The following is a 13,861-nucleotide window of genomic DNA, read 5'->3' as shown; positions in this document are numbered from 1 at the left end:
CCTTATCTCTACTTTGTGGAATCAAATAAGAAATATATGTAAAGTACTTTACAAACATTAAAGTTATATAAAATATGAACTTTTCATTATTATCATTATTATTAGAAACTCTAGCTTCCTTCAAAGTACTACTGAGATGCTGTCTTCCTGACCATTCCAAGTATTGACACCATGCTTGAAAGTAACTTCCATTTACTTTCTCCTGTGTACCTTTTAAATCCCCATAATAGAATGTAAGCGCCTTGAGGGTAGAGAGGATTTCATTTTTTTTCTCTGTATCCCTGTAGCCAGAATGGCCTTTGTTTTCTTTGAATGACTCAGCTTACCTCATTGAGCCTCTGGACACTGTGGCTTGCTCTTCCGGGGCAGGAAGCCCAAAGAGCATTCCAGGAAGCAGACAACTTCCTGTGTGATGAGTCATGGGGCTGGCTGAGGGGAGGTGTTAACGGCAGTGTAGCCAGAATGGCCTTTGTTTTCTTTGAATGACTCAGCTTACCTCATTGAGCCTCTGGACACTGTGGCTTGCTCTTCCGGGGCAGGAAGCCCAAAGAGCATTCCAGGAAGCAGACAACTTCCTGTGTGATGAGTCATGGGGCTGGCTGAGGGGAAGTGTTAACGGCTATGCTAGGGGGAGGGGCCAAGTCAAGAACCAATCGGCCCTGGTCGTTCAGGCGGTGCTTGATGATGTCAAAAACTCTATAAGAGGGGAGAGGACAGCTTGAAGATCCTCTCTCTTCCTTTTCCGGTTGGAGCACAATCCCTAGCAATAAGCAGAGTGGATGTTTTGTACATAGTAGGTCCTAAATAAAGTCTTATTGAATTGAATGGATTCTGCATCCAGAAAGCCAAAGAGTCCATTATCATATATCCCTTGGCCTTTATTTTTTCTTTGTCACTTTCTGAAATTTCATTCATATAAATCTATAAGCTACTTTCCCCAATAGAGCCTTCTGTTACACATTGAATCAGTTTTGTCTCATTAGGAAATCTTCAAGTGAGAGAAAGTTCATAATAAACCTGTTACTGATATGGTTGGGGATTTTACAGGAGTTCAGAATCTACGATAGGAAGAAGCTAGGTGGCTCAGCGGATATTGTGCTGGGCCTGGAGTCCGGAAGACTCATCTTTCTGAGTTGAAATCTAGCCTTAGACACTTACTAGTTATGTGACCCTGGGCAAGTCACTTAACCCTGTTTGCCTCAGTTTCCTTATCTGTAAAATGAGCTGGCAAAGGAAATGGCAAACCACTCTAGTATCTTTGCCAAGAAAACCCAAAATGGAGTCATGAAGGGTTAGATATGACTGAACAACAACAGCAAAAGTTGTCTCAGTGGGTGGAGCACTGGGCCTGAAGTCAAGAAGATTTGAGTTCAAATGTGATCTCAGACACTTACTAGCTCTGCGACCCTGGGCCAGTCATTTAACCTCTGTTTACCTTAATCTATTGGAGAAGAAAAATGGCAAATCACTGTGGTATATTTGCCAAGAAAATCCTATGGACAATGGTCTATGGGGTCACAAACGGTCAGACAGGACTGAATTACTGAACAAGAAGAATCTCCAGTCAACCATCGCTGAGTTGACATATGCTGGCTATGTCCTCACTACTTTGTCTCTCACATAGTCCCTAACTGTTCTGCTTTAAGTGTAACAAAAGATACATCAGCAAGATAGGCCTGGCTTGAAAAATGCATTGTTCTCTATAATGAAGCAAAGCTACAAGATTTTATTCTACTGTTTCATTTGGGAATACACAAATGACCTGTGATTTCTTCATAGTCAGGAAGTTAGCCAATACAGGCTTTAATCCAGCCATGTTCTAGTATTAAAGAGTTGCCTGGGGGCATAGAGAGTAAGTGATTTGCCCAATGTCCACAGCAAGTAAGTGTCAGAGGTAGGAATTCAATCCGGCTCTTCCTTATTCAGAACACAGAATTCTGTCCACTGGGCCATGGCATCTCTCATGATTTTTATAGTTTTGAGGGAAAAGGAATGCCAAGACTGTATTAAGAAGCAATAAATAAATAAGCAAACAAATAAATAAATAGATACGTCTACTAACCATATAGCATTGCCATCTTTAATGATTAATGATTAGGTTGACCCATGGACAATTCAAGTATTAGGAAACAGGAATGGCAATGTGCAGAACTGCCTCTAGTTTTATGTGGGGCAGAAGGGAAGGAAACCTTTGCAAGTATCTTTTACTCTCAAATATACTTTTTCAACTGTCTGAATATCAGAATCTTCTCCAAATTGTCTCTGCTCTTAGTATACTGGCAAAAATTTCCAGATGTCCTTGGCTCCCCTCCTGTCTTTTTCTATCCCTGTGCTAGAGGCTTCTTCTGAAGGGGATCTGGGTCAGTGAGAGGAGGTGAATGTTAGGAATAGAAAAGAGAAATTATAGCCTTAAGAATAACAATCACAAAATGTAACTGTTACTTGAAAAATTTCCTAGAATAGACTAGTCTGTGTAGGAAGAACTAAATTAAATTCAAATTACATACAAATATATATGTGGCCCTCGTAACTGGAATGTCCCTAGGAAAAGTCCTTATAGAAACCAGTTTTAATATATAGAATAGTGGTTGAGAAGTGAAAGTATTAGACTTTTCATTTCTGCCTAACAACCTACATCCCTACTGCCTGTTTCACAATTTATTTGAGAAAATAAGTAAACACACAAAAATAATCCCTTCTTTCCATCAATTTTGTCATTTAACTAAAAGGAGAACTTGGTGTATTTGTGACCAAAGAAAAGGTAGGTACCTGTTCTAGTGGATGTGTTTTCTTGTCTGTCTCCATGTTTGGATATAAGATGCACTTAAAGACAGTTCGCCTATAACCTGAAATGAGGTTAATCCCACTGCATCAGTTGAAATGGACAACATACTACTTCCTGAACTTCTTGAACAGTCTACACTGCCATGTGGAAAGACCACACTAAATGACTAACAATTTTCTAGTGCAGCTTTCGCCGTGTGTGTGTATGTATGTATGTGTATAATATATGTGTGTGTGTGTGTGTGTGTGTGTGTGTGTGCGCGCGCGCGTGTGTGTATGTTTAATAGAATACCCAATGGCTTGGAAATTAGTGTGCCAGGAGTGGGGTAGACATAGCATAAATATAAATGAATGGCCTGAATAAAAGTTTCTGTTAATTATTATGGTACATTATTTAGAAAAGGCTCCAATCACCTGTCAACATGGCATGCTCGTTAAACATTAGAAAGGAAGGAGCAAAGGAAGGAAGAAAGAAAAAAGGAGGGAAGTAGGGAGAGAAGTAGAGAAAAGAAATTATTTAGAACGCATTATGTGCCAAGCTCTGTATTAGATGCTGGAGAAGATACAAATAACAAAATAAACACATTCTCTGCCCTCAAGAGGTTCATATTCTGGTACAAGAAACAACACACAGAGGCGGCCAGGAAGGGGTATTTTGGTTCAGAAAGCTTTGAGGAGCATGAGTGATGCTATTAGTAGATTAATACACTTCAGTCATGAACAATGTCAGAGCCTATTTGATCATTTTTCATGTTCCAGAACTGAGTGGATAGAAAAAGGGCGGGAAGGATAGCAGCCTCTAGGTGCTTGTAGGCTGTGGAGAAGATGGAAAGAGAGAAGGGAGGGGATGAAAGCAAGGTTAAGGCTTTTTTCTAAAATAGTGTTCCAAGAGAAGCTTTCACCAATTAGGACACCAAGGCACCTGGGCATCGAGGATGCTGTTGTGGAGGTATTTAGAGAGTAAGGACTAAATAAATATCATCTTAATAAATGGGTGATGATACAAATCAATTGAAATTTGAGTTACCTAGGCCAAATCACTACTACCAAAAATATCAGTAGAGCAGACTGGAATCTCTACTTCCCTTCCCTATTACTTTGACTTAACAGTTTTACAACACGGATATTTGCCTAAAGATGCTATTATGGCTCCTGGCCCAGCTCTTCTCTACAAAATAGGCACATTAAGAAAAGACTATTAATTAACAACTTTCTAAAAATCAATCTCAGGCATATCCAAATTCATATCTCGCTATGGATTAATCTGTGGTGTGAGTGTCTGAGAAGGGAATAATCTCCACTATTTGCTAGTTAATATTCTTCTCCATGAAGTTGTACTTCCTGAGTATTTTCCCTTTGTTTATATTAATCCTCTGGTAGAGGATTGTAAAACTTACTCCAAAAAAAAAATCTACTTACATGAATCTCACTCTGGACAGATAAAATGTTATCAGAGCAGGATAGCTACTAATTTTGAATTTTATGTTTATTTTGCTCATCCTAGAAGAAAATATATAGTTGCTAATATTTGAAGGTAGAAAAATCTCAAGCGATGATACTGAGGAGTGGTTAGGATCAGAGGAGATATTTTGTGTTCTGATGAATTTTATGTGATTTTTCTTGCTTTCGCTTGGTATTCCAAGGACTTGTTTATAATCATATTTTTGTTAACCTAGACTAGCTTAATAAGCTTTATTGAGGATAACTATATAATTTCATGCATGAATTAACTAAATCTTATTTGAATAATACTTGCGATGGACCTGGATATGCTGATTACTAAATGCAATACACACTGTTGAAAATCATGTGAAAATCTTCCAGATGGTATCTCTTTCAGTGCAGTTCATTTCTCCACACTCAAAAAGGAAATCTAAATGTATAGCCTCATTAAGTCATAAAAAGTTGGACTTTTTTCTTGCCTCTTCCCAAAATTGGAAAAGGATAAGACCTTAATGATTAGCTCATACATATTCTTCATCTTATAGTTAAAGAAATTAAAGCCCACAGTGGTTAAATGTTTTACCCAAAGTCACACTTTTAACTATTGGTATAATTCCCAAGCCTTGGAATCCTAGTTCAATACTCTTTTTTCCAGTCAAGTCAAGTAAAATTTATTTGACTTTTATTTTTATTTATTAAGCAACATCTATCCATCAGGCACTATGCTAAGCTCTGCTAATAAAAACAAAACAAAACAAAAAAACAAACAAAGCCCCTATTTTCAAGAAGCTCATGGTCTATTGGGGGAGACAAAATTCAAACAATTATGTATAAACAAGAGATAAATGATAAATTGGAGATAATAAAAAAGAGAGGGTATTAGCATTAAGGAAGGTTGGAAAGGCTTCTTTGCAGAATGTAGGATTTTAGTTAATACTTTAAGGAAGCCAAGGAAGGTAGGAGTTGGAGATGGAGAGAGAGACACACACAAAGAGAGACAGAGGGGCGGGGAGAGAGAGGGGAGTAGGGAGGGAGTGAGAAAGAGAGAGGGGAAGAGACAGGGAGACAGGGAGACAGAGAGAAAGAGATTGATTCCAGGTATATAGGGCAGTCAGTGAAAATGTATAGAAATAAGAGATGTGAAAATGTATAGAAATGAGGCCAGTGAGACTAGATTATAAAGTACATGCATGTGAGTAAGATGTAGGAACGGGAAGACAGAAAGGAAACAAGTTGTGAAGGGTTTTAAAAGTCAAATAGAAGACTCTATATTTGATCCTGATGGAAAAAGGGAACAACTAGAGTTTATTGGTGTTAGGAGTGACATGGATCAGATTTGGGCTTTAGGGAGATCACTTTGGTAGCTGAATGGATGATGGACTAAATTGGGATAAGACTTGAGGCAGGAATATTAACCAGCAGGTTATTGCAATAATCCTGAGGTGAGGTGATAAGGGTTTGCACTAGGCTAATTATGGTGTCAGAAGAGACAAAGGCTTATATAATATAGATGTTATAAAGGTAAAATCCATATGGTTTTACAACTGATTAAATATGCGTTATAAAAGAGTGAGGAATTAAAGAAATATCTAGATTGTTTTCCCGGATAAGTGGAAAGATAATGGTACCCTCAACATTAGTAGGAAAGTTATGAAGGAGAGAAGTGCTTGGAGGAGAAAGAATGAGTTCAGTTTGGACTTGCTGTGTTTAAGATTACAGTTTTCCAGTTCCAGTTGTCCAACAGATAATTGAAAAGGAAAGACTAGAGGTCTTGGGAGAGAGTTTAGGAGTAGATAAATATATTTGAAAATTATTTGTATAGAAATGATAATTGAATCCATGGGAGCTGACAAGAAAACCAAGTGAAATAGTAGGCAGGAAGAAGAAAAGAGGGCTTAGGACAAATCCTTGGGAGATTGATACTCAGCAATAGCAAACACGATTTGATTAAAGATCCAGCAAAAGAGAGTGTGGTCAGATAGGTAAGGAGGAGAACCAAAAGGGAGAACTGTCATCAATCAAGAAACATTTATTAACTACTAATGTTTGAGGTACTATGGCAGTTTCTGAGTATACAATGACAAAAGTGAAACAATCCCTGTCCCCTAGAAGGGGATACATTTTATCTCTCCATTATACTTATCTACTCCATTTCTGCAGGGCAATTAGGTGGCACAGTAGACAGGATGCTGGACCTGAAGTCAGGAAGACTCATTTTCTGGAGTTCAAATCTGGCCTCAGACACTTACTAGCTGCGTGACCCTGGGCAAGTCACTTAACTCTATGTGCCTCAGTTTCATCATCCATAAAATGAGCAGGAGAAGGAAATAGTAAACCACTCCAGTGTCTTTGCCAAGAAAACCCCAAATAGGATCACAAAGTCAGACGACTGACAAACAACTGGATAACAATTGTGTTACATTACACCTGTGTTTTTCAAATGATGTGTCTAACATTTCTTCATTGTGAATTTAAATGATTTGATTTAAAAGAGAAAAATACATAAAACTGAGGGATGTCCTATTTTTGTGTGGTTTAGGAATCTGGAAAATTTCAGGCATTAAAAAAAGAAAATTACAAATTATTTGCTTTATATATATTTATTAGCACCTTAAAATTGCAGTCCTCGATAATTTAATGGAATTTAAGTCTCTCACAGTTGTATTCCTCTTTTTTGTCTTCTAAAATTAGCCTTTTTATCAGCCCATATTCCACATGATATATTTTATTATAGGTCACTCTTTTCTTGCTGAGGGGATTACCACAGAAACTAGCTTCTCTAGAAATTACAGTCTGACCAGTGTAATTTGCATAGATGTGTATGAATTTTAATTTGGGCTCAGGTTTACAGCTTTTTCTCTATTTGTGAACTGTGTCTTGTGTAACCATTCTGGGTATTCCTGAATGAGTTGGTCTGTTGTAAAAAGCCAACATAAGTAAAGTTGATTTATCCTTTTTTGGCCCTAATGTAACATTAGATCACTATTTTTAACATTTTTTGGCAAGCTGGAAAACATTCTTAAAGTCCTATATCCTGTAACTAGCTATAAAGCTCCAACTGACTGACATTTTTGGTTTCTTTGATCCAGCTCTATGTGGAGGCTACATTCATGGGAAGAGTGGAACTGTACTTTCACCAGGGTTTCCTGATTTCTATCCAAACTCTCTAAATTGTACCTGGACTATTGAAGTGTCTCATGGAAAGGGTAAGGATGAAATAATGTCTTGCAAATATATTAACAAAACCGTGTACAAGATGAAAACATGCTGTGGGCAAAATGAAATAAAAGCATTTGTAATCTGTGAAATAAGGAGGCACTTCATTTAATTTCCTCTAACAAATATATTTCGCTCACTGCTAATAGCTTTGCTTTGGTGTTTAAGCTTTATTTGCCTAAGCTTAGAGAGATAGATAAATGGGGGGGGGGGGGGGAGAGAGAGAGAGAGAGAGAGAGAGAGAGAGAGAGAGAGAGAGAGAGAGAGATAGAGTGAGTTCCTTCAATGATCAATTCCTGAAGAAAGAGTGGATAAATTATTTCGTTCTGAAGTTGTCAGCTGAGATTCATGCAAATTAATAAGAGAGATTGAAGAAAAGAAATCTACCTCACTAAAATGGAAAGGAGCATAAAAATAGGGTAGAAAAGAAATAGCTACAATGGTTAATTGAAGAATAATTTAATATCTACATTCAGCAGAGCTAAATAATATCTAGGCAGATCTGGCACATTGCCTTTCGCAGTGTTAGTCCTTCATAAATATTTGAGGTGAAATGAATTAAATTGAGAAGTGTCAACTAAAAACCTTGCCATGACACTCAGTCCAGGATCCATTGTCCCTTCTGAGAGGTCATAAAAGAATAACCTTAAGAATTCTCTTGATTTTGCTCAATAATGTTAATTGCTATCAAAGGATCCTCAGTGTTCTATCATGCTTTAGTGGGTACATATTGAAGGGTGAATATTCCTTCAAGGAGAATCAAAACTATGCAGAAATGTTGAGATAAATATATAAAGATTTCAAAACTTCCGGATTTTTAAATTGCAGCACTCTATTTCTTCACATTTTCTTTTAGTTAAAAAACCCTGTTATTACCTAGTATGCATACACATGAAATATTGAAATATAATTTTTACTTTATTATAGAAAAAAGCAAAAATATCTTTCATCTATAACTGGAATCAGGCTTTTTTAAATGGTCATGCATTCAGTGATATGAATTTAAACTTTGGGGCCCCAAGGACAAGTTTCCAAAAGGGCACCCTTAGATTTTCTTGAGTAGAAATCTAAAAGGACACCTGTGTGCTCCTTTGACTTTTATCTCTCCTCTATTCCTCCTAGGAATGTAAATGCTTTTACACAGAGAAATACTCAAAATTATATTAGTTTGTTGGTCTGTCTAAGTAAGACCAGATGACTTATGATTTTGGCTTCTTGAAAAATGAATGTTTCTGAGGAGCCACTGATATGTTCCATTTTTGAACATCCTTCTACAATTCTTGACTCTCATGGATAATCTTGACTTTTGAAATGTGGAAATTTTTCTCACAATCAATCACTACAATAAATACAGTATTGCCTTTTCCCTGATTCCTGAACTTTAAAGTTAACTTTTGCATACTAAAGTAATATTTCACTTCTGAGTCCCTGAAGTTACTCTAATAGCTAAAGGAATTATTCATTAGAACATGATTCTTTCAGAGTAAGAAAATAATTCCAACAGTGTTGTTGAACCTATCCAGACCAAGTAGAAGGGGAGGGCATTTGACAAAGATTGATGGCAGTGTTGTTTTTTCCACTGTATAAAGGAGGATACTGTGAAGGGTTTGTTTACCCTGTGAGCAGAAATGGTGCACCTCACTGGCATAGATATTGATCATGACTAGCATGAAAGAGATTGAGAAGCGGAGAGGATCGGACGAGAGGAGAGGCATGATTTTTTTTTAATTTTGTCTTCGTATTTTCTTTGTGTCTATCTGTCAGAGCATTACAGAATGCCTTCTTTTTAGTAAGTGTTTAATAAATGTTTGATTGGTTTGGTTATATTGGGAATAGGAATAATCTCAGGATAGTAACACAATATGCTAAATTTTTCTTTCAAATTTCCTGTATTATGCTAATGAATCAGCTAATGAGAAGCCAATTTAATTTCCCATTGCTACAACCTGACAGCTCTGGTTCTGAGGGCTTAAAAGGGAGTGGAAGTTGTCTGTTGTTTCCTAATATGTTTTAAAGGGTTCTCAAGTGCATTTCTATATGCTTATGAAAACTTCCAAGTTAATGTTTATTCAGTCTACCAACTAGGATTTTCCCATATGGTCAAATATGCCTTCCTCTTCTTAACAGAGAAGTGGTGAACTGTAGATGTGGAATAAGGCTTACATGTTTAGATATGGCAAATGAGTTGATTTTTTTTTTGCTTATTTATTTGTTACGAGAGACTGGTTTTGTTGGAGGTAGAGAGAAGAAGAGAGTTTGTATTAGTGGCAGTGGTATTTTGAATAAAGAAAAAATGTCAAGAAAACATTTAAGAAGAATAAATATGTCAATAAATATAATTTTAAAACAATCACTGAGCAACTGTGTGGCACAGTGGATAAAGTGTTGGGCCTGGAGTCAAGAAGACTCTTCTTTCCTAGTTCAAATCTGGCCTCAGACTAAACTTAGTAATTGTGTGACCCTGGGCAAGTCACTTAATCCCATTTGCCCCACTTTTCTTATCTATAAAATGAGCAGGAGAAGGAAATGGCAAACCACTCCAGTTATCTTTGCCAAGAAAACCTCAAGTAGGGTCATAGAGTCAGACATGACTGAAATGACTGAATAACAAAAACAATTCTAATCATAATTTTCCCAGCTAGAATTTACATCCCAATTTTTTGGGGATAAGGCAAATTACTATGATGTTCATTCTGCAGCCTAGATATAAGCAAGCAGGAACTCAGTTAAATAAACATTTATTAATTACCTACTGTGTGCCAAACACTTTACTAAGCTCTAGAGAAACAAAAACAAAAATGAAATATGCCCTACCCTCAAGGACAATCAACATATATGTAGGTAAGTGTGCATATATGTGTATGCCTGTGTGAGTGCACACATGAAAAGTACCATCCTTCAAAGAAGTGAAAGAAATGCCCTATATTTGTTCCTTGACTTCTCTCCATTTTTTTCTTTCCTCCAAAAAAGGTGTTCAAATGATTTTTCACACTTTTCACCTGGAAAGCTCTCATGATTACCTGCTGATTACAGAAGATGGAAGTTTCACAGAGCCTGTTGCCAGGCTTACTGGTTCCGTGCTACCCCATACAATTAAAGCTGGTCTATTTGGAAACTTCACTGCACAGCTTCGGTTTATATCCGATTTCTCAATTTCTTATGAGGGCTTCAATATCACATTTTCAGGTAAGGTGAACTGTTCTCTCTATCAACATTTGGCCCTGAGGTCCTGTGATTGTCATCTCTGGGGATAATTGAAGTGGAAAAGGCAAAGATCAAGGTGCGATAAGCATAGGTATAGGATAGTGGTGGCTACTACTAGAAATAGAAGGAACATTGGATTTAGATTAAGAAGATTGAATTTAATCTAAGTTTCTACTGTGTATGAGGCATCATAGGCTAGGTACTTGGAGATACAGTCAGGAAATCAATCAATAAATATTTATTAAGCTCCTACAATGTACCAGGCAGTATGCTAAGTGCTGAGAATACAAAAAGAGACAGTCCTTGCCCTCAAGGAGCTTACAGTCTAATGAAGGAGACAACATACAACACACATACACACATGCACACACATGTGTGTATATATATGTATGTATGTGTGTGTGTGTGTATATATATATATATATATATATATATATATATATATATGAACACAGCAAGCTATATACAGGCTAAACAGGAAATAAAAGAAGGAAAACATTGGAATTGAGATGGGTTAGGAAAGGATTCCTATAGAAGGTTTGATTTTAGTTGATATTTAAAGGAAGTCAGGGTGGTCAGTAGTTGGGGCTAAAGAGGGAGAATGTTCCAGGCATGGAGGACAGACATAGAAAATGCTTGCAGATGAGAGATGGAATATCTTGTCTGTGAAATAGCCAGGAGACCAGTGTCACTGGAAGAAAGAGTACATTTTAGATAAAAGAAAACTGGAAAGGTAGGAGAGGGCTAAGTTATGACGTACATAAGTGAAAACAAAGAAAAATCAAAGTAACTTTAAGAGTAAGATAATGCTAGTAACCGAGGTGATTAGTTATATAAAACAATTATATAAGACAGTTATATAAAGCAATTCTTAACCATTAGAACAGCCCTACAATGGAATGGATTTGAAATAGTGAGATCCCTGTCAATGAAGTATTCAGTGAGAGCCTGGATAGTGAACTCTCTGAAATGTTAACTTATCTATCAATAAGAATTTATAAAACACTAACACTGTACCAGTCACTATGAAGGGTGCTAGGGATATAAAAACAAACATGAAACATCCCTTGTCATCGCACTGTATGGGAAAATAGCAATATATTTACACATAACAGTAATATAAAGTATATGCCAAATAAATGGAAGGTGATTTTTTTTGGAGGGAGTCCAAGAGAAGATGACTGAATAGAGTTATAATCATGACTGCTTGGAACCTAGAACTCAGCACTATACTGTAGTTATAGTTAATTTCCTCATTTATGAAATAAGCTGGTTAGTCTGTAAGCCTTAAAGGTTCGTTTGAGATCTTATGTTCTCCTCACCGGGTGATAATTTAATTTGCAATCAAGGCTATATTGCTTTAAAAATGTGTTCTTCAGTTGTCCTTTGTGCATGTTCTTTGTCCTTAACTAGATGATAACAGAGAGCAAGTATCACATCTTCTATCTCTTCCCTTATCTTATAGGCTGGTAAAAGAAAAGATCTTGGAGAAAAAAATACACCTTTGGTCTCTCAGGTGTAATAATAATAATGACAAATTAGAAATAGAGGAATAAGTAAATAGCTAGCATACGTGTGGTACTTCAAGGTTTACATATTGTATTACAAATGTTATCTCATTTGATCTTAACAAAAACCCTGTGAGATAAGTACTGTTATTATCTCCACTTTACAGATGAGGTTAAGTGACTTGACCAGAGTCACATGATATAGAGTTAATATTTTTTAAATCCTATTTTCTCTGGTTATACTAGTATTTAGCAGTGAATGATATAGTTATTTACTGATAGATTGCTGTGGACTTTTTTGGTTTTAATCAAATGTAAAAAGTCCCCTATGCCTGAGTACAAAAGAAAGAAAAATCCTCCATATGCTTTAGAAAACTTTGTAGTTGCATAGATACTCAAAGTGGACTATGAGAAAGCATAGGAAATGACATTTTAAATGGAAATACAATTAGAAGAAAAGCCTTTTGAGCAGTAATGACCACAGTGTTTCCAACAACAGAACTCTGAATGCAAGTAGTAGACCACAAACAGTAAATCAAAACATAATGGCAGTATAATGAGTGATATTATACTCTGTTAGAGTTCTTTTTTTAAAAAAAACTGCTTGTTCACTTTTTACAATCTCAAACAGAATGTACTTTGTCAAAATGAGTAATTTTTGTTGAAAATAATAATTTAGGCTTACTAAGAGCCAGAACAGCTTTTAGAACATAGAAAGCCAAAGTGATAGATATTAGAGAAAATAGTGACAGCATGTACCACCTGTGCCATTTTTTATAGAGTTCGGTTTGGTAGCCTGTGCCCCATGAGATTTGAATATGTCTCTGAGACTTAAAACCTGAAACTTAGGGTAGTTACCACCAGATGGTTATATTGGCTGAAAGTGAAGTAGTGACCCAGAGTCTCCTAATTTATTTAGATATTTGAGAAATCAAGAAAGAAACCACTCATGTCGTCCTTTTCTGAATTTTGAAGGATTGTCATATGGAAGAGGGCTCAGATTTCTTCTGCTTAGCCACAGGAGGCAGATGGTTAGATGGCAGATGGTAAGGAGAAAAAGAAAAAAACGTCTTCAGAATTAAAATTATCAAAATGGAATAGGCTGCCACGAAAGAGAGCAAGTTTCAGGCAGAAGTTGGTTGGATGACTACCTGCAACAGAGGATATAGAGATGATTCCTATTCAGACATAGGTTAGACTAAATGGCCTCTGTTTGCCCTCTAAGCTCTGAAATTCTGTAATAAAATGATTTCTAAGGTGACTTCCAGCTCAAGATTCTATAACCCAATGAATCTGATTCAACTGTTTCCATACTAATATTTTTACATTTGAGTTCAAATGAATGAGGCATTCTTGAAATTGCAAATATTTGCCATGCGTTTAATGATGGAATGTTCTTTTTTTCCTTACCTGTTCAATATTGTTTTTTTTTAAATAGTGTTTTTGTTACTTTTGTGAGACTTTGTTTTAGCCATGGTGTAGTATAAATGGCACCAGATTTGGAATTAGAAAAACAGAGACCTAGTTTTGGCTTTGCACTTACAAGTTATGGAACCCTTGGCAAATCATTGAAACTCTTTGGCCGCAGAGGCAGAATAACCTGGGTTCAAGTCTCACTTCTGACATAAATAGTCATTTTTAGGCAAATCACTTAATCTCTCATTGCCCTAAGAAATTATCTGAGGCTAAAAATTGTAGAACTAGAA

The 13,861-nt window shown here is 36.4% G+C and overlaps 1 protein-coding gene across 1 annotated transcript in view; it reads left to right on the top strand.

Annotated features, from left to right (window-relative positions):
- The window catches only part of LOC118843733 (CUB and sushi domain-containing protein 1-like), a 2,679,416-nt gene that overhangs the window by 2,075,217 nt on the left and 590,338 nt on the right, over positions 1-13,861 (top strand). The window contains 2 exon segments of the mRNA XM_036751485.1: positions 7,317-7,433; positions 10,414-10,629. Coding sequence (XP_036607380.1) covers positions 7,317-7,433; positions 10,414-10,629 — 333 coding nt within the window.

This window comes from Trichosurus vulpecula, chromosome 3, assembly GCF_011100635.1.
Source record: "Trichosurus vulpecula isolate mTriVul1 chromosome 3, mTriVul1.pri, whole genome shotgun sequence".
Classification (NCBI taxonomy): Eukaryota; Metazoa; Chordata; class Mammalia; order Diprotodontia; family Phalangeridae; genus Trichosurus; species Trichosurus vulpecula.
Note: the sequence above shows the minus strand (reverse complement) of the source record. Positions and strands in the feature narration are given on the sequence as shown.